Here is a 22,717-nt window from a genome sequence, read left to right on the forward strand (position 1 = left end):
CAAAGGGGGCGTGCTGTCGATGTTGATTGACAGCACGCCTCCTTTGGTGGGCGTGCTGGGGGCGTGCCTGCCAGATGGAGGCGTTCCCATGGGAACACCTACCGTCTGAAGCCGGACCCACTGACATCACTAGTGATGTCAGTGGGAGTGATTTTGGCTCTGATAGAGCCAAAATCACTCCAGGGCTTGCGGCAGCGAGACCCTACTGCAGGGTCTCCGTCGCAAGCCCGATGGTCACGATGGTCAAGACCACTGCGACCATCATCATGGACGCTCGCATATGCTGTGGGTGGTCACCCACAGCTATGCGAGCGCTCAGGAGGCCGCTCCATTTTCATGGAGGAGGGCACTGATTCAGAGCGAGCGCTCTGGTCAGAGCGTTCGGCTCTGAATCAGGCCCATTGTCCGCAAACAAATCTATCTTGTGTTCCAGCCCACCGGTTCTAATACCTGAGATGCAAGGGTGGCATTGAATATTGGCTGCAAGAGCTTCTAGTAGCAGTGCAAGTAGAAGGGTTGAGAGGGGGCAGCCCTGACGGATACCTCCATCCCCGCCACTGATTACTCACCTGTCATCCTCCCGATTCTGGCAGAGCTGCTCCCTAGTTCCCTCATCAGCGTCACTGACGTGATGTGTCACGTGATGTGATGTGTCACGTGACGCCTATGAGGGGACTCAGGACCTGATTCAGACCCTGTCGCTAAATTGCGCTTGCTCGCTCTGAGTGATTTTTGCCCCTCTGCAAATGCGTATAATTCGCAGTGCGCGTGCGCAAGCCTTTCTTTGTGATCTGATTTTGGTTGCTCGTAAGCCACTATCAGGTCGCTACTTTGAGTGACAGACAGTGCCGTTTGTGGGTGGTGCTTGAAAACGGGGGAGTGGTGTTGCAGACACAGGCGTGTCAGTCCGCCAAAACGCTGTTTAAAGGGTGTGCATAATTAGCAAAGTAGCGTCATTGTACACGTCACCTGCATGTATTTCAGCCCACACTGATCGCAGTGCTTGCGGCGGGGAAAGCAACCTCAAGGGCTGTGAGCAGCTCCGTTGGTTCTTGATGTTACCGATTTAATCCTACAATTCCCGAAGTTGACGTGTGTTGCAAGTGGAAAGGGGGCGTCTTTATACACTTGCAAGCGCTCAGTGCTGTAGCTCACTAAGACATAGAGGGCGTCCTTATGCAACGCAGTGTGGGCGCTTAATTCAAAGATCCGGCCCCTTTTACAAACGAGCGATCACACCTTAACGACCAGGTCTGAATGAACTTTTGTCACAGTCGCTACAGCAAAATTATGCTAATGTTGCAACTGATGGGCTGTCTGTTAAGACGCCCACCGGCTGCAGCTCTAATTCGCTGCGGTGTGCACAAAGGCGCTCCATTGACCGGACATTGGCCGCAGGAGTCGGGAACTGACGCCAGCACACCCGCTTCCTCGAGCCACTCCACCTGTCACCATCATGGAATGACTATCAGATCTGCATAGATCTCCATATGGTTCCGATCTGCGTTCGCCAGAGGTGACCTTCAGGACTCATATGCAGTGCATCTTGGGTGAATGCACAGAAGATAAACATCAGACGCTTTACTTGTGTCTGGGTCTCAGTCGGGTCCTGATTTTACAAAAACTACGTCTTGTAAGGTGTGCATCTAACACTAAAATGACTGCAGCGTTTGCTATCACCACCTCACATGGTGAGGAGTTCCACAGCTTACAGACCCTTAGAGAAAAAACATGTCTAATTCACAAATAAGGTCCTCTGTGCCTTTCTGCGTTAAAAAAGGTTGCATCCCATAAACCTGCTGCAGAGGAGCAGTGCTGTAACATGGCTTTAATGCGCCCTGTGCCAGCCACACCCCCTTTGTGCATGATGTCATGATGCCATGCATAGGGGAGGGGCCAGCCAGCAACCAAAAGCGCAGCAGTGGACGAAGCATCTAGAAGACGCTCTGTGCAACTGTATTGGACACTATGGGTGGCATTGCCGCAGCCCATGGGGCAGGGACAGTGCCACCCAAAGCACTCTACACTATTCGTGGTGGCACTGGTCACACACCCCTAGTTACGACCAGTATCGGACTGGGGCACAAAGGGCCCACCAGGGAATGTAATGGTAGGGGCACAAGCTTAACGGGTAAGGCCATCCACCAAAGGGGGTGCAGCCAGCCAAAACAGATGGGCTTGGCCAACCATTAGAGAGGACATGCAAAGAACAGAGCCCCTTTATAAAAAAGGGGACGTGTGTGTGTCAGAACCACTCCCTTTGATTGGCAGGATGGCTAATCTTAGTGTAGTTTCAATAGAAACAAATCAAGCACCCAAGTTCATCCATGACCCTGCTCCACCACTAGCAGAGGGGCTGGGGCCCTAAGGCTGTGGGGCCCACCAGAGATTTTCCCTGTACCCCTGTGGGCCCGTCCAACCCTGGTTACTGCCATGCAGAGGAATGAAAGAGTGTGATGCGGACTCAATCAGTTAACAAACAATCTGTTTATTTTATGTGTATTATTCAGCCTGGTAGTGCACAGCCTTTGATGTATAGTAGTGACCAGTATTTTTTGAAAAAAGGTACCGGTACTATTTAAAAAAAGATACTGGTACTCAGTATCTGCGGCCAGGAAAGTGACTCCAAGTAGCTGGAATGGAGGAGTCTGGTGATACAAGTTCCAGGAAAGGGTGTTGAAATATATCAGCAATGATGGCAGAGAACTTCATGTTAATGGGGAAAAATAGTGTCAGTACTCACTGCCATTGGGGACCATCAGAAAAAAAAATCACTGGTAATGGCAAAAGAAGGCACTGGCCCTCATTCAGAGCCGTACGCTCTGAGCAGAGCGCACGCTCTGAATGAGGGCCGGGCTCCATTTTCATGGAGCGTCCTCCTGGACGCTCGTATAGCTGTGGGTCACCACCCACAGGCTATACGAGCGTGCATTGTGATGGTCGCGATGGTCGAGACCATCGCGACCATCGAATTTGCGAGCCGGAGCCTGCGGTTGAGGTTTTCAACCGCAAGCTCCGGAGTGATTTTGGCTCTATCAGAGCCAAAATCACTCCCACTGACATCACTAGTGATGTCAGTGGGCCGGCTTCTGACGGGAGGCGTTCCCGTGGGAACGCCCCCGTCAGGGAGGCACGCCCCCGGCACGCCCACCAAAGGGGGCGTGCTGTCAATCAACATTGACAGCACGCCCCCTTTGATCGGACACAACGAGCGAAGGACTTTCCTTCGCTCGTCGCGTCTGGCGCATGCGCACGACGGAGCTCCCTCCGTCGTGCGCATGCTCAGTCCATAACATCGACCCACTTGCGAGCGGACAGCGCTCGCGAGTGGGTCTGAATCAGGCCCACTGTTAGCATTGCTGTTTATGAAGCATTTTTAGGCTTAGGTCTGTTGAAGCCCCTATTATATTTGTATATGCTGTGAATGTGTTAACATTATTTACTGTCCAGTCAATGCTACATAAACGTGGTATATTTTTATGTTTTTTCCTGATAAGGTATTGTATTTTTGGCACATCTTTTTAATCACACTCAGTTCCTTTGAGCATGTTCCATCAATGAACATTTCTATCTCTCTCCCAGACTGAATTTCTCTCTTTATCTCCAGGTGCTGTTCTTTGTATTATAATACTGTCCCCCAGGAGACATATTGATTTTATGCTTTGACTGCACTGAGCCCATTAAAGCAGTTATTATTATAAGCTACTCATTTGTTACGTTGTAGGTATGCTGTTTGTTTCACCATTAATTGCATTGCTTTCAATTCATTTGCTATTGCAAACATTCATAATGGTCAATGTATTATGTAAATCCCGATAAGGTTCAGGATTTTCCGAATAATATTTAGTGGAAACCTTCAGAAAATATAGTGTAAAACAAAGTGATAATCTTCATTTGCAAATATACATCGGGAACTGCTATAAATGTGTAAAAAAAGGGTTAACTGTGAAGGGATTTGAGCTGGCAGGCAACGGGTGCATATGTTTAATACATTACAATAAACATCAGTGTCACAGACACTCTTTGCCTAACAATTTCAGTTTGGTACAAGATCAAACAATGGGGAGAACCAGAACTGTTATGTGTAATACATATTCTAATGACTTAACAAATAGGCAAGTAAAGCAGAAAACAAAGTGTATAAATCGGATGAATATTCATTAAACCACTACATGCCCCACTCTACATCAACACTTCATACTATTGATATTTCCTTGAACTATTAAAGTATCGCAAATGATTCATCTTTTAAAGACTCACTTTTCTCCATTCTCCATCCTTACAAGAAAAGAATGTGCGTCCTAATAAATATGCAATAAAAAAAACACCTAACTCTTCTGTTGATGTAATAGAACATAGTATCAAAAACTCCTAATTTACCAGTGCCCCTAGTGGTCACATTATCATGAAAGATGTTGCTGTACAAGTCTGCATGCATGTTATTATCTACTGAGCAAAAGAGAGAGATGAGAATCTCTTTATTCTGCTCAATAAAAATAATCATATAAAATCAACATTGTTACATAATAATAATAATAATAATAATAATAATAATAATAATAATAATAATAATAATAATAACAACAACATTTCCAGATAAAGTAAAATCAGTGAGGTACCCAAGCCGCATTTCTGCTTTCTCTGAATTATAATTATGATTATTAGCCATTATTTTTATGGTGCACAAGGGTTCCGCAGTGTCTTACAAATGAGCAAAACAAGAAAACAGCGACTTACAGTACAAAACAATGCAGGACAATGACATGATTAATGCCGATATGATATTGATATGTAAAACAATTGTTTTATACAGGTAAGTAGATAAAATAGTCAGACATTTTCTATGATGTAAGAAAGAAGGTGTATGAGCATTTACACTGGCTGATGAGAAAATTACACCTGACTGCAAGGTAAGCTGACAGTGACTTGTAGATTGACTCTCACCGGTTGTTGAGCAGGCTCAGTAGCTCCCCCGCATGGTAAAGGTCATTCTTTGACACTCGGCTGAAGCGGAACTCATTGAGGTTGCAGAAGGTCACGGCTGGAAAGGTCATCCTAGCTGTTGCTATCTCATCCAGTTTGGTGACATGTGGGTAGCCAAAGTAATAGATGATCCTCTCGGTGCAGACTAACAGCAGAAACGACAAGGAACCCAGGAAACACAGTACCCAGATCATCCGCCGACATGAGAAGCGCTCATAGGAGAAGATGTGAGCAATGCCATGCAGTGTGGAGCCACTTGCAAAGGCCTGGAGTGTGACTGGCTGGGGCCTGCCCAGCTCCTCTGCTTCCTTCGCATCCATGCGGGCACTGAAAAGAAAGGATGTGTTGGTTATGGTGATACAGTATTTTTCCCGTTTTGCCTATAAGAATTATTTACCCTGCTTGTCTGACTGTTCTGGTAATAGCTACATCCCACTTGTGTACCATGCCAGGACATACCTGACTTCCACAACAACTGTCGAGCCAAAACCAAAGCTGCCAATGCTTTCAGATCATTTGCTAACCCACCCTGTTCCTGAGCAGGTATATATAGACAAAACATAAAGAATGCAGTCTAGATGGACTACTATGCACTATAGTCCTCAACATGTTTAAGAGCTATAATGAAATTGTCATGCATTGTAAATGCTTCTCAATAATTATTTACATATCTGTCCATGCAATAAGAACACAGAGATTACTTCATCCAATCCATTGGACTGTACTGAAAAATAGGGATATAACAAGAGACAGATCTTTATAACCCTGGACTATTACAAGTAATTATATCTACTGTATATGTCGCACACATATTCCGCAGCGATTTACAAGGACTAAGTGGTCATTCACATCATTCCCTGCTGCAGTGGAACTTACAATCTATGGGCCTGATTTACAGTATACCAATGGTTACTGGCCGTCTGCTCCTGTATCTGAGTTGCACTATGAATGTGACAAGGTACATTACCATCGTCGCTCGCAGAAAGTATTTATTCGCAGTGTGATTAACCGAGCATTTAGTGGAGGTTTCGGAGTGGCGGCAAGGAACGCAGGAGTGTCTCAACCGGTTCAGGGGCTTGTCTTACCCTGCGGCTGTGATCCTGTACACATGGAATATGGCTCGGGCATCATAATTCCCACGGCCATTCTGCGGGACCATAGACTCACTCTGGACTGCAGCACTTGTAATGATCTGCGAGTGATGCTGCATATTTGTAGGCAGATGCTGCAACATTTTATGCAGATGCTTGGATTTGCAAAGCCGCAGGTGGGTGTCTCAATACATCTCCCGGTGGCTGCGACATTTGCATATATTCGCATAGCTGCTGCATACAAATTTGCAGCCGCGACGTCATTAGCTACAACTCGGAATCAGGCCCTATATTCCCTATCACATTTACACACATACACACTAGGGTTCATTTTTTGCCACTTAACCTACCAGTATGTTTTTGGATTGTGGGAGGAAACCGGAGCACACAGAGGAAACCCACGCAAACATGAAGAGGACATACAAACTCCACACAGATAGGACCTTTGTGGGAATTGTACCCAAGACCTTAGAGTTGTGAAACAATAATGCTATCCACTACTTTAACCGTGCTGCTCCAACTACTCCTTGACGTTAGGGACAATGGCCGTTTTCTCCATAGGCAAGGGGTGGCCAAAGTAACAATAATGATCGACTGGTGGGCCTCGGACACTCGACAAGTAGATCTAGAGGATGTCCAGCAGCAGCCAATAAGAATCAAGTTGATTCTAATTGGCTTATTGCTCTGAAGCCATGTCTTGCTGAAGCCACAGCTGTCCCTGTCAGCTGTCACATGTGACAGCAATAGCCAGTAAGAATCAGACTGACTCTAATTGGCTGATGCTGACCTGTTTCCATAGCTATAATCCCCTCCACCAACAACAATGGCTCAACACTGCATTCGGGAAACAGTCTGCCCATACAGTGCACGCTGCTAAACAGCGTCTCTGCATCTATAACTACAGCCACGCTGAGACACAGCGCCTCTGAGCTACACAGTGCCAGGCTCCCGGAATCACTATCTGGATAATCAATAGGCGGCAAACTGTTTGGACTAAGGGTGGGAAGAGAGAGCTATAAGTTCACTGTTCAATTCAATGCCACCTGTTTCTATCTGCAGCATCATTGGTTTATGAAGTAGTAACCTGATATGTTTAGTTAGTTTATGTTTCACAACCATCCCAATCTTGGCGGGACAGTCCCCACGGCTCTTGCAGCGAGGCCATGGTCCCTTTTTGGACACGTACTTACGGCACCTGCAAATGTCCCTACATGGTAGATCACTAAACTATTTTGGTATATAGAGTAGACCAACAAAGTCCAAAAGTCTGGCCACCCCAGAAAACATTCCTTATCTAGTTTAAGGGGTTATTATAATGATAAGAGAATAGGCATAAGCAGGGCCATAGCTAGGGTAGTGCGGCCGTTACCATCAAACAGGGCACCATAGGTCAGGGGGCGCTGTTTGGGCCTGTCAAATTTCTGTTTATTATCATTCTTGCTTGTAGCTTCCTCTTATTTCATCCCCAGCATCTCCTGGCCTCTCCTATCTCTTCCCTGGCCCTTCCCCATGAAGCCATGGCCCTTTTTTGGGTGCATTATGTCCCTTTGAAAAATGAGGGGGGCGCCAATGCTCTTTCTGGCACAGGGCACCAAAAAGTCTAGTTACGGCTCTGGGTATAAGTACAAACACAATACATTTATAATTAAATATTTGACCAATAAATACTTTTTCAAATGAAAGTGAAAACTATGAATACTGAATAGTATGCAAATGACATAATTCACAACCAGATCTACACAAGAGATGGAAATTGTAATCACTCTTCCATAAATACCAGTTTATAAATGTAAATTAGTCTTTATCTGTTTGGAATCATCTATGACTTTTACCATTTGTACAAAACTATGGAAAATGTTTAGTTCATAATATGCAATAGCAATAATAACAATGCATATTGGGAGTGCAATATTATTTGATATTTAGTATTTAAAATAAGAAAAACATTGTGCTTTGACGTAGATAAGGGTAAACTATACAGTCTAGCTTTTCCGTGAATGCCAGAACACTTTCATTATTCAAAAATCATTCTAATGTTACTCACTGAATGCTGTCACATTTCTGTGAAAATCTTCACCTCATTTAGGGTTATTTCCATATTTGCATTGTCTGTATGCAGACACTGCTCTACCTCTTATCATACTGTGGATGTTTGGTTGGAAATGGAATGTGCATGTCACCATACAGAACAGCCTACTGACACATTTAAGCCAACAATCTAAATCATATGAAATGCTGATCCTTTAACTCTGAGTTGTGTTTTACATACCTCAAGACAGTAAAGAGACATTGGGCTTTATTTCATATGACGCTATATTATATTTTGAATTTGTTCCCTATAAAACTATATAAAATGTGCATATATTGATCATCCCATTGAAAGTAGGCACCAAATTCTGATCTCCAAGGTGTTGTAAAGATCCAGTCATATTGCATAGCTAAAAAAGCACCACCGGCCACCACTACACCAGGAGCAAAAGTGTGTCCACCACCTACAGCTTATGAGAATGTTTTGATATGTAGCACAAAATGTTGGTTGAACTTGAGTATAATTATGTGTAACATGTTATTTTTCCATTCTGCCAAAATCCACATGGCTTGTCTAACAAATAGTACCATGTTATTATATTAATTATTATGCCAATCTGTGACAATAGGTGCATTCACATAACAATATGTGCATGTTATCATAAGGTGTAACCTCTTTAGTAATGTGACTTACACTTTGTCACACACATAAATAAGCCCCAATGCATGTCTGTTTAGAAATTCTATTTTTTTTTTTACTATACTGTAGGTAAAATATCGATTTTCAGATTCTGATTGTGGTCACTTTTCCAAATTCAATAATTGCACATAGGATAATAGGGTAACCTGTTATTGAAACTTTTTCCCCTAGGAATAAGTTGACTTTTTTTAATTCAACAATGAACATGCCTTCTTTCATAAAAGTTCTATCTGGATAGTGGCATATCATAAACTATGCTAATGAAAGCCTACCGAAATCATACAGTACACACATATCTGCTATACACAAACCATAATATACATACACCAATCTTAGTTACAAACACTGAACATGTGTATGTACCAAAGTAAATTTCACTAGTACACCAGTATAGCAGAAACACGTTGCGACTTGATTTCAAGGTATGATGGGTCTTATGGAGCAATAATTAAACTACAAAGTTGTTGTCATTATAACTGCCTTAATCCTACTAAATTCTAAATGTATATATAAAACAAATAGAATTATATAAAAATGAATAAAAAAAGGGCATATATATATATATATATAAACACACACACGTACACACACGTGTAAAAACAATATTTCAGCTAAATAAAGCATTCCTATTTATTATTTCTCATGGGATAGATATTCACAGAAATATGGCACTGAACAGCCCCATCTTAAAGCACATAAATATTTCACAAAGTTCCAGTCATTTGATCCATATAATGATCACTTGTGCAATAACTGACTTATATGAAGGCTACTTACTGTTATAACAGGGCTTGTATGAAAATGTATAATATCTGTAAATCATCTTGTACAGATTTTTAAAGCTTTTCTTTCTTTGTCTTTCTTTTTTTTAATCTATCTCTTTTAGTGGACTAAATGACAACCACATTATCTATAGTACATGCCAGGAGTACCTAACCCTGGCATGGAGACTGCCCACACAGTAATACTGTAGAGACTCCCACATGAGAGTGGCACAATGAATAGCAGACGATTAAACCACAGGTGAATGTGTGACTAGAGCCGGCTCTGACAGATCTACAACATTGCAAAGGGATCTGTAACTGTATAATTAAATAACAAAATCCAGATATGTTTCCTTATAAAGGGGCTAGATAGCAACATTGAAAAATGTGTACAAACCAGAAAAGAAGAGTAAAAAACACAAACAATATACAGGAAAGACATAAAAGCTGTGTTCATTTCTATATGCGGAGTGAAATGAGTTTATACAGCAAGAATAGGCAAACAGCTTTAATAAGAGTGATTGGTTCAGCACATAGACTGTCAGCTTGTGCATTAAAGATATTAGTGAATGGCAGGGAAATAAATAGCAATGATGTGGATGGGACAATTTTTTCTTAATACAATTGCCAAACACTTTAATTTGCCTTTATTAATACAGAGCCATGCATAGCCACAATTACATGTATAGATCCAAACTCCAGTATTCCATAAATATATGTATATATATGTATAGGGGCATCCCAGGTTCTGTATGCACCGCCTGACTCCCCCAAACACTCCGGAGAAAACAGTCCCATATGCAGTTAGCAATGAGCACATCTGTGCATTCATTATATACACACTGCCACCCTACAGTCCAGTCACTCATCTGCACATATATACATACACATCCACAAATGCAAGATCATCACTATTATACATTTAGTGATTAAAAGTACTGTGACTGTGAACACTATCAGCTTCCCTTTGCACTCACACAGTTATATATATATATATATATATATATATATATATATATATATATATATATAGCCACCTGCGCTCATGCAAATACAAATGCCATTAACAGATTGCAGTCTGAGTGCATGTTGCTAATGGTTCTGTGACTTATCCATATGCAGATGTTTTAGTCACATACATGCACTGTATGGTATGCATTAGACACGTACACATGTCGTTCTATACAAGGACAGACATTACGACCGAGGCACGTAGCTAAAGAGACTGGGCAATGAATGCCGCACATCCATGCACAGTGTTATTGCTGGGAGCACAGCAGCACTCACCTGCAGGCAGGGCCAGTCTGATCACACTCTGCACTGAGGAGACAGATCGCATATAGCAGTAACAGCAGCACTCTCTCCCCCCCTGTACCGCAGAGACAGCACAGGACCCCCACACCTTACCGCAGAGTCACACAAGGGTCCAGGGCACAGAGGCTCAGAGAGGAGACCAACGCTGTCACTCAGTAACAGTAACACAGTGTAGGTTTCCGTGTGTGTGAATGTGTCAGTGTGTCTATACATTAGAATGTGCATACATCAGTGTGTGTATCAGAGTGCAAATGTGTATCAGTGTGTGCATGTATCAGAGAGAGTGTGTGTCTATATATATGTGCATATACGTGTGTACGTATGTATGTATCAGAGTGTGCAGGAGAAACCGTGCACCCCCCCCCTGTCTGCCACTATTATTGTGTGTGTGTCTATATGTCTGTCCCCTCTGTATGCATGCGTCTATCTCCTCAGTACAAGGATGTGTGTGCATGTCTGTGTGACCAGCTCCCTTCCCCCAAAACCAGCTGCTCCCCCATAGCACAGAGATGCCGCTGCTGCTTCAGGAATCAGCCAGGACCAATACAGGAGATATTAACCCTCTCCAGCAAGGGAAGACTTACAAAGCAGCCTGATCAATCAGCATCAGTACCGCCTTCCATAGCCTTATAGAGAGACCTACACAGAACCAGCTCCATCATCCATGTCTCTCGCAGAGGAGACCTGCTTCAGTCCTTCCCAGAGACGTATCTCGCACACAGACACTTTCGTACTGGAATATAATGATATGTGTATATAGCTGCCAGGGATGCTTTACTGATGATGAGCAGGTGCTAATCGCACCATGCTGATACATTACTGCACTTTGTCGCCTTGTTTGCACTGAAATTATGACTAGCTTACTAAAGGTTATATTGATTTTTGTTTATGCATTTTAAATGATCCTCCACAATACATATATAAACTCATAATACCCGAGTAAGTGAAAATTGCCGTAAAGATGCAGAATTAAAGGTGCTACCCTGGACAGTAGATCAGAATTTTAAAAAAACAGGGGATACAAAGTTCCATGAACACATTCTTAAAGCCTGCAAATGCCCCTGAACATTAGGGACAGTTGGTAACTGTGATGCAGCACAGCCAGCATAACGTCTATCACCAATTCTGCTGTTACCTGTGTGTGTCATCACTCTGTAACCCTTGGACAGGGCTATGAAATATTAACTGAATGGCCACTCACCCGTGGAGATGGGGCTTCTCCCCTGGGGTCTGTCCTTTCCGGGCTTACAGTAGCAGCAGATGATATCCTCACTCACCAGGGATCAGCCCATTAACCTCCTTGCCCTACTGGCCCAGACACAGATAGAGAACAAAGATACCATAGGGAGAAGAGGAGTGAGGGCAGCCAGTATCATGGCACATCTATTACCAGGAGATAGCAAATGTTTATGGCCTAGGTTAAGAAAGATAGTCATCCAATAGGTAATAGACAAGTAACAAAATAAAATAGTCAACCAGAATGTTATTGGGAGTAAATAATAATTGTACATTATACACTGGGCCTGATTTAGATTAGCATGCTAACTGCACCCTCTGCCCATGTTCATGTAGTCAAGCGATTATTTGGTACTGTGCATGCACAAAATATTCTGAAAACCCCTGTGGTGCATACCTTACCCTGAGTGTGCCTCAAATGCGCTGTTGCTTATGGGGCCGCTGGTATCAGAGATGATGAGGGAAACCCATGGGCGTTCCAGTGTGGCGACTGGTAGGTGGTCTGAAGTGAACGCAAAAAAACCATTGCATGGGCGTGTCAACGAAAGCGTCTGTGTTCCCGCCACCGAGCTGCAGCCACAGTGGCCATGTTCAGAAGAAGACCCTGCACCTGCCATAGGACAGGTGAAAATGTTGATGGTGCACATGATGGCGCACACGGATCGTCCTGGATCACTGGCGGTGTTAGAGCATGCAGCGAAGCTGACAATGGGCGTTTCAGTACTTACACATTCAGGTGCACACCAGTACATGAAGGGAGGGCTGAAACTAGCATTTGCATATTTTTGCAGCCATGACTCCACAAACATACACACCAGCAGCTGCAACTGCGTGCACCTCTGAATCAGGCCCAGTATGTGCAATCTCTCCAGCAACGAATAGGCTATAAATCTCACTGACATGCTTGAATTATATTCTCACTAACTAACAATGCAATGAATGATTAATAGTGATGGCGATCTGTTGGTAGAGCACTTTATAGAAGCCGAGTCTCGCATTTAGCTATAGAATTCAGAAGTCAAGCTTATAATCTGGTTGAATTCAGGTAAGATGATAATGATGTTCTCAATAATACTTATTGGCAACAATGCAGCGATAACATAGATTTTCTATTGCCGCTGATCTCAGCGATAGAAAATTAGTTGTTTATGCCATTTCTGAATAAAATATCACTGGTGATACTGGCTGGCAGTCAGGGCCGGCCCCAGGTCTACTCGCTAGTCTGTGTTCGCTAGTAGCCTGCCGATTTTAGCATTGTGCGCATGCGTACGCATCACAGTGCGCGTGCGTGAACCACTGCAAGAGTTTGGGAAGCATCACTCACTGCGCATAGACTACCCAGCAGAGTGAGCGACAGGAGAAGCCGTTTGTGGGTGGTGACAGGGGCTGGCCACTATAAATGGGGGAGAGGAGGTGCGAACGCAGGCATGCCGGAGCGTCTCAACGCCATTTCAGAGGCGTGCATAATTAAGAGGCATTGTTATAGTACACGTCATCTGACTGGTTTTTACATTGAAGTGCTCGCAGTGCTTACGGCAGTGTATGGTCAGCCACAAGCGATGCAATCGCATCTATTGGTACTTGATGTACCGATGGTTGCATACACTTCCTGTAGATGACGTGCGCAAGTGGGCGTCTTAAGACAGGCTGGTGGGAGTCTGCATACACAGAGCAATCGCACGCCAATACATAGAGGGTGTGCTAATGCCTTGCCATGCGATCACCTGTCTTCCCAAATTTGCATACGCATCGTGCGAGTGAACGCATCTAGCGAGCGGATCTGAATGAGCTCCCCAGTGCGATAAATTATGGAGCATCCCCTTCTCCCTTATATTGTCCTCCACAGGAAAAAAAACACACACATTGGCCCCCATAGGAAAAAAAACATATTAATTGCCCCCACAGCAGGAAAAAAATGAAACACACATTCATTGCCTCCAAAGGAAAAAAAATAAAACACATATTCATTGCCCCCACAGAAGACTGACCTGACATGTCAGACTCAGAGACTAGTTGTAGTTGTCATGGTGGAAGATAGGATTGCCAGAGCTGTTACACAGCAGAACTAGTTGCACTTCAAATTGCAGACACAGTAGATGAGAGGGGCTCCTCCCGGTTTTACCCTTGCCCTAAGTCGTGGGACACAGCAGCCTCAGTGACGGCAATGCACCGTGCAGGTGGGACAGCAGGCAGCTGCGTGACCTATAACATCACGCTGCCGCGTCTTCATTTATAGGCCATGGCTAGGGCCGCTTTTTAGCCACCTGGAAAAGCCCAGCGCTGCCCAGGCCAGATGTTAGCCCTGGCTGCAGAGGATGCAGTGCTGCCTGCTGCTGGTGGTTGCAGCTAGCTCCCAGACCCGGTCCCTGGTGGCCACACTGCGCCCCCTATGGGGTGTCGCTCTCGTGCGGCCACCCCGCTGGAACAACCTTTGAGCTGGCTCTACTGGCAGCAGAAAGGATACAATTGTGCATGTATGACCAGACTTTGAAAACAATTGAAAGAAAAGTAAGTAAGAAAAGAAATAAGCATTTTCTCATATAAAATGTATCTCTTCTGCCATTCTGATATGGTACTCGTATTGCTGCAATCCTTACTATAATGTCTAACCCAGGCCTTACATCTCTTTGCTAATGAGGGGATAGCTCCTATGGTAGCCGTATCTCTGCCCAAAACACCCATTTTCACTGTAGATATAGCTTTCAGCACTTACTGTAAATGCATCAGTTTGTTAATACTGAAAATAGTTATCTATTAAATTAACTAATTGATAGTAGGCTTAGAATTGCTCAGTATCTCAAGTAATCCTAGCACAATTCTGAGTCTAGGATGGGTCTCAGACATAACATTACAATACTGGTCTCAAAATCCATATTCTTAAATCACTGGTACTTAAGGGTCCATTAATCATCACTAAACGACTTGTTACACATGCGGAAATGCAAGTACCCCATATTTTAGGTAACAGGCCATTCATCATCAGGGGTCCAATAGAACCACCTGACATTCAGCAAATTCCGAAAATGTAAAGTTTTTGGAGTTTGCCTGCGAGAATAAATGCCATCTTTAGATGGGCCTTGTTGTTGGAGCCCCGCTCCTTACTATGGGAAGGAGTTCAGGGGATGCAAAGAGGGATCAGTGCAGATCCCTCCGCCGCCACCTCACTGCCTCCCCAGAGGCTTTGCGCATGCGTGACCTAAGGTGATACATGCACAGAAGCCAGCGACGGGACAGGTATGTAGTGCTCCTACAAAAGTAGCAATGTTACTGATCACGGGGACAGATGCTTTTCGGAGCAAATGTCCCCGCACCGGAGCAATGCAGAATTGCTCCGGTGATTAGTATCCCCTGCGGCTAGTTGGTAAGTATGCCCCTGCGGCCCCCGATGATGATAAGACCCCTTAGTCCGTATTTGGAGGTCTCTGGTTCCACCATTGCATGGTTAGCTTGCTAGCACAATCCTCTCTCCAAGGTAACTCTCAACTTTCCACAAGCCTGTTGCTCTTATTTGTAGAATTTGTAGTGTTCTATCAGAGGCTCCCATTAGGATGCTCCCACCATGGAGATAGAAGCAGCTATCCAGAGATAGTTATGCTGTCTTGCCTTCCTATCCCTCACAGACAGGGATGCCGAGAGTGAGGGGTGATTACCTAACCTTGTTGTAGGAGCCTGGTGGGGCTGGGGTCAGCTGCTGACAAGGACAAATTGCAGTGCTGCGTATAGTATTTTTCTGTGTTTTTTTTTTATATGGAGGGGCGTGGTCACACCTTTTGGATTTGGCACCGTTCAGCTCTTGGCGGCCATACTCACAGTCAATGTTCTCCCAGCAGCTAGTAACATAGAAACAGAACTGAAGGCTAAGGGTTGCAATAAATCTCCAAGCCAACTGGCAGGTACAGGATGGGTAGCGAGAGTTACAACATCAAAGTAAAGTCACTGAATATGGCTTTGGGCCAACACACGTGGCCAGTTTGGCTTGCATGCACCTTCACTGGGGTTGGGTATGGGATGCCAGCGCTCGCCCTGACATGGTTAGGATACCGACACCTGTCGGTAGGTATCCTACCCCTTCTCCTACCTCTACCCCCGCCCCGCTGTCTAAACCTAACCCTCCCCCCCTAGAGCTTAAATCTAACCTCTCCCCAGCACCCTAATGCTAACCCTCCCCCCCAGGTGCCTAACCCTCCCCGTAGTGCCTAACCTTAACCCTCCCCCTAACCCCACTGCTTACCTTCGGGATGCTGGCGGTCAGTATGCCGGCGCCCGGATTCTGACAGGTGTCGGGTTGCCGGCGCCGGTATTCTAAGCACTGGCATCCAATTTGCCGGGATTATGACCGCATCCTCTTCACTGTATAATCTGCCATTGTCTGTAAAAGTGCAAGAAGGTTGCTGCACCATCTCACAAAAGAAAGTCATGCTTGTCATGAGCATCCACACATTTTCTGTGGTTGGGACATTGCATTTCAACAAGACAACCAACCCATCAAGAGATGAGTGGTTTATTCACAACCCAGCTATGATATCCTGCTCTATGAATGTATTGCTATTTAAAATAACTAGCTTCTTGGGACATGTGGTGTTATTTAAAGTAAATTTTAATTAATGCATGGATAGCATGATGCTGTAGTGTGCACGTCTGCACACTGGTGCCTTTTGCTAATGATCTTTTCCCGCGGAGTCCCATGCTGACAAGACATATTCATGAAACATTAGCCAACTTAGCTCTCTTGTAGTAAAGCTTCACATTCAGTTTTAGGAAGTAAACCAGAGGAAAATTGCAAAAATGTATTTCACCTTCTATGAATGGCGTGAAACATAGGCCTATCTAATGGGTGCAGAGTGTGTAGTGCACAAGTGCCCTTGCACCCAGGGCATACCAACTGGCTCTGTCATGTGAGTCACTCTCCTACGCGGCTCCATCTCCGGTGACAGCTTTGGAACGATGGAGCAGTGAAAGCAAATGTCAGCTACAGAGTATGCATAGTACCCGGAACTGGGACCGCAGGGAGAACAGACTAGAGTGAATTATACTCCTCATACAGTATCACCTATATGATATAGGATAACAGAGAAAATCTAGGTCTGCTGTAAGTATGCTACCTGGCAATGGTAGCTATACCTCAGGGGTCTTCAACCTTGGCCCTCCAGCTGCTGTGCAACTACACATCCCAGCATGCACTGCCACCTTTTTGATATAACAGCATGCTAAAACTATGGCAGTGCTATACCTTTAACAGCCTAGTACATGTGAGTGCAAATGAGTAATGGATGGATCAGTCTGTAACACACTATAATATGTGTGTCCTCAGATGATAATTGAATGAACAGTCAGTAGCAGCTCTTGAACACAGGTGGTATAGGTGAGAGAGACTGCATCCAGGAGGCTAGGTTTAGCAGACTGTAATGATGAATGGATGCTTGCTGCTGAAGGCAGACAGAACACTGCTGTAAGGTAGCACCGAATACAACAGGTGTGCAGATAGTAATTCTTAGTTGCAGTATGGTGAGTGCAGGTGACAGGCTGAATCCACTGGAAGGAAAGCACTCAGGTGAAACAACAGAGAGAGTAGTACAGATACTGGAGCTCAGTTACTGGGAACCGCTTCTGTCACTGGAGACCAGGAGTCCAAGGAGACTTGTTGTACTGGCAGGTTGGGTACGGTATCCCAGCACTGATAATGTCAGCGGTCAGAATCCCAGCAGCATAATCCCGAAGGTTGGAAATCCCGATGCATGCAGTTAAGTATTGTAAACCTACTCCTAACAGTATCCGTAACCCACCTTTCCTGCAGCCTAAACCATCCCTCTCGCAGCCTAATTCTAACCCTCCCCCCACAGCCTAACCCTAACCTTCGCCTCTTGCAGCCTAACCCTAACCCTCCCCCTAGTTAATCATGACATGACTGGCCAGCAGACATTGAATAGGCAGCACCAAGTAGGGTAAGAGGGTCAAAGTACCTGATTTGTGACAGTCCCCCACCCTATTATGGGTGACCCCATGGCATCTATTGGATTTTCAAGAAAATCCTTGTGGAATTCTTGAACAAGTGCAGGGGCATACACATCTGATGCTTTTATCCAAGAACATTCTCCTGGCCCATAGCCTTTCCAGTAGATGAGTTAATGGAGTTGCCCTTGATGACAGCGAGAGTCCACGAATTTACTGACTTCATACTCTACTCCTCTTTGTGTTTGGATTTGTGGTTTGAGCAATGAAATATGGAATGTGTTAAGAATTCTCAGATTTTCCGGTAATTGCAGTTTATATGCCACCGGATTGCCGACGTTGTAGGATGGAATATGGCCCAAGAAAACAAGAAGCCAATTTCATAGATAGTACCTATAAACGTAAGTATTGAGTAGATAGCCAGACTTGATCTTCAGGTTTCAGCATAGGAGCAGCTCTGCATTTTTTATCAGCTCCTGTTCTGAAGCAGATCAAGACGGACCTTTTTCCAAGTTTCAGAAAAAAATGAAGTGTGGCTTCTGTCACTGGATTGGAATTTTTTGGAAATGATTAAAGGCAGGAAGTCAAGGAGAAAGGCCTTATACAGTATGGAATGGTGAGGTCTTGCAAGAGGTATGATAGTGATTATTATGAGCAAATTCTGCCCTAGGCAACAAGTTCGACCAATCATTTTGGGAAGAGGATACATACAAACAATGACATTTTTCTAGATCCTGATTGACTCTTTTAGTCTGTCCATTAGTTTAATGGTGATAACCCAAAGAAAAGTTACATTTTATTTGCATAACACCACACAGAGCTTGCCAGAAGTTGGTGACAAATTGGACTCCATGTAATCGAAAGACCTCTTTGGATAACCATGTAACTGAAAGATCTCTTTGATGAAGATTTGAGCCAAAACTGGAGCCAAAGATAGTCCTTTCAATTGAAAAAAATAGCCAATTCAGAAAAGCGATCCAGCACTACCCAGATAGTGTTGAACTAATTGGAAGCATGTAAATCGGTGATGAAATCCATTGATATATGTGTCCAAGAAATGTGGGGCACTGGTAATGGCAACAAGAGACCTGCTGGGGCTTGTCTAGATACTATTTTCTGCACACATAGGACAAGTGGATACATAGTCTCTGAATGAGATAGGCCACCAGTAACCACGCTGAAGTAATTCTTGGACTTTCTGTACTCCAGCATGACCTGAGAAGCGAGATGCATGGACATAAGGGTTTTTTCCTCTAGGAGGGGTGCTCTTTGCAGAGGTGACTGCAGTAGAGGTTGGGTTAATAATAGGACGATCTTCAGAAAAAATATAACAGGATAGAGCATCAGCTTTTTATTGTTAGTCCCTGGATGAAAGTTTATTTGGAATTCAAACCTGGAGAAAATTAGACCAGTGTGCTTGGTGAGGATTTACAAATTGTGCAGTTTTCAGATATTACACATTTCATGGTCAGTAAAAATGGTTATAGGAAATCCTTCTAGCAAATGTCTCCACTCCTGAAGTGCCAGTTTCATTGCCAACAACTCCTTTTCTACAACGATGACATATTTCATCTCAGCAGGAAGAAATTTCCTAGAGAAAAAGCTGCAAGGATGTAATTGTGAATCTTCTCCATACTGATATAATACACTGAGCAAGCATCAACTTCCAGTATAAATGTTTTTGAAGTATCAGGTTGATTAAGGATTGGGGCAGATATAAACGCTTGTTTGAGAAGATGGAAGGCATGTTGTGCTTCTTCAAACCAATGTGAAGGATCAGCTCCATTGCGAGTTAATGCAGCCCTGGGAGCTGCCAAACTAGAATATCTGTGTTTGAATTTCCTGTGATTATTGGCAAACCCTAAGAACCACTGGGCTCCTTTAAGGGCTGTAGGTTGTGGCCAATCAAGAATTGCTTGGACCTTGGAAGGGACCATCTCCAAACCAAAACCTGAAACGGTATAGCCCAGGAAAGGAATGGTTTTGACTTCAAACATACACTCTTCAAGCTTGCAGTTAAGCTTATTTGCTCTGAGTCTCTGGAGCACCTCTTTGATATGTAAATTATGTTGTTGCAAATTTGGAGAGATGAGTATATCATCCAGATAAACTACTAGACAGACATAAAGCAAGTCGAAATATCTCATTAATTAAATTCTAAAAGACAGCAGGAGTGTTGCTAAGGGCAAAAGGCATACCAGGTATTCACAGTGGCTGTCACTAGTATTAAATGCTGTTTTCCACTCATCTACTACTCTGATTCTGATGAGATTATAAGCCCCCTGAAAGTACAACCTGGATAATATAGTTCAGTGTTGGCTAACCTTGACACTCCAGCTGTTGTGGAACTATATATCCCAGCATGCCCTGCCACAGTTTTAGCATGCCCTAATAGCAAAACTGTAGCAGTGCATGCTGGGTTATGTAGTTCCATAACAGCTGGAGTGTCAAGGTTAGCCAACACTGATATAGTTGCTCCCTTTACTCTGTCAAATAGTTCAGATATTAATGGAAGAGGATATCACCTGTGTGTCTGCAGATGACAGCTGAAGGACATAATAGTCAGTAGCAGCTCTTGAACACAGGTGGTATAGGTGAGAGAGACTACATGCAGGAGGCTAGGTATAGCAATCTGTAATGATGAATGGATCCTTCTAGCCTAATGAGGTGATAGTAGCTCATTTCTGTTCTTTTATCCTACCTTATACTAAGTACAGAGTTTAACTTGAATATTTGCCCATATGCAGAGACAGGGGCATTTCTAGAGAGGAGGGGGCCCGTGTGCAGTCTCCATCACGAGCCCCCGCGTCTCCATCCGGCCGCCGGCAGGGCACTGAGCGGTGCGCGGCTAGCGCCGCACTTATAGACTCTGGGCACTAGAGTCTATAGTGCATGCGCAGGTCACTGGGAAAATGGGCGTGGTGGCCATTTTCCCTGTACTGCGCATGCGCAAACGACGGGAAAATGGCCACGGCGGCCATTTTCAAGCTGCTTTGACAGCGCAGACACCGGCGCTGACATGGGACTCCGGAGAGTTAAGCATAATATGGGTACAGGGTGTGCGGTGCTGGCCCCCCCTGGACCCATTATATTGCAAATAGATGTAACACTGAAATACATATAACTCTGCATTGCTTGAAGAGGGAGAGTGTTAACTCACCTCTCCAGTGAATTGTACTCTCACTCTTTTGGCTCCTGACCAGCGCTTGCAATGCATCTGCGCCAGTCAGAACCAGCCCCCCCCCCCCTCCACAGCGGCTCCCGCAGCTCATTAAAAAAACTTTATTGTTTCTTGAATGCACAGTCCCTGGCCGTCGTTAACGACAGTTCAATGCATGTGGCAACGACAGCTGAAGCTGTCGGAACGGTTATTGCCAATGACCGTTTATACATTTGCCTGCACATCGGCACCCTATTTTGAATATATGAGCGCAGATAATGAAGGCTTGCATGGCATCATTCTCCTCGCTTCCTTGCATTACTATATGCAGGGAAGTGGTAACTGCAACACTTAATGTGGCCAGTTACCGTTTTCCCCCTTATCGCCCCTTCATACATCTTCCTCACTATCTGTTCTCTTGCCACTCATATTTCACTCCCTCTCAGCTGCTCTGTGGCGACCTCCAGCTTCCCTGTCTCAACAGATCCAACTGTCACTCAAGTGTTTTTTCTTTAAATCAATTATCACATTTTATTTAAAATGGCACTGACCTTGATGCCCTCCTTCAAAATGGCACCTGCAAGGTATTGCACATACATGCTTACATGCGCACATGCACACACTACAAAATGGCACCTGCAAGGTATTGCACATACATGCTTACATGCGCACATGCACACACTACAAAATGGCACCTGCAAGGTATTGCACACATGCGCTTACATGCGCACATGCACACACTACAAAATGGCACCTGCAAGGTATTTCACACACACACGCTTACATGCGCACATGCTCACACTACAAAATGGCACCTGCAAGGTATTGCACATACGCGCTTACATGCGCACATGCACACACTACAAAATGGCACCTGCAAGGTATTTCACACACGCTTACATGCGCACATGCACACACTACAAAATGGCACCTGCAAGGTATTTCACACACGCGCTTACATGCGCACATGCACACATTACAAAATGGCACCTGCAAGGTATTGCACACACACGCTTACATGCGCACATGCACACATTACAAAATGGCACCTGCAAGGTATTTCACATACACGCTTACATGCGCACATGCACACACTACAAAATGGCACCTGCAAAGTATTGCACACACGCGCTTACATGCGCACATGCACACACTACAAAATGGCACCTGCAAGGTATTTCCCACACACGCTTACATGCGCACATGCACACACTACAAAATGGCACCTGCAAGGTATTTCACATACACGCTTACATGCGCACATGCACACACTACAAAATGGCACCTGCAAGGTATTGCACACACGCGCTTACATGCGCACATGCACACACTACAAAATGGCACCTGCAAGTTATTGCACACACGCGCTTACATGCGCACATGCACACACTACAAAATGGCACCTGCAAGTTATTGCACACACACGCATACATGCGCGCATGCACACGCTACAAAATGGCACCTGCAAGGTATTTCACACACGCGCTTACAT

At 44.5% G+C, this 22,717-nt stretch overlaps 1 protein-coding gene across 4 annotated transcripts in view; it reads right to left on the bottom strand.

Moving 5' to 3' along the window:
- The window catches only part of ASIC1 (acid sensing ion channel subunit 1), a 253,922-nt gene extending 239,787 nt beyond the window's left edge, over positions 1–14,135 (bottom strand). Inside the window, exons 1-2 of one of the 4 annotated variants that reach the window (XM_088469136.1) lie at positions 14,105–14,135; positions 4,945–5,310 (exon numbers count right to left, since the gene is read on the bottom strand). In XM_088469136.1, the coding sequence (XP_088325262.1) occupies positions 4,945–5,303 (359 nt within the window). In that variant the 5' untranslated portion in view covers positions 5,304–5,310; positions 14,105–14,135. Of the gene's footprint in view, positions 1–4,944; positions 5,311–10,853; positions 11,397–11,464; positions 11,530–14,104 lie in introns of those variants that run through there. The other 3 variants (XM_088469131.1, XM_088469135.1, XM_088469134.1) reach the window with 3 other exon arrangements.
- Positions 14,136–22,717: the final 8,582 nt, after the last annotated feature.

Source organism: Taudactylus pleione, unplaced genomic scaffold (genome assembly GCF_031769625.1).
Source record: "Taudactylus pleione unplaced genomic scaffold, aTauple2 ptg000089l, whole genome shotgun sequence".
Classification (NCBI taxonomy): Eukaryota; Metazoa; Chordata; class Amphibia; order Anura; family Myobatrachidae; genus Taudactylus; species Taudactylus pleione.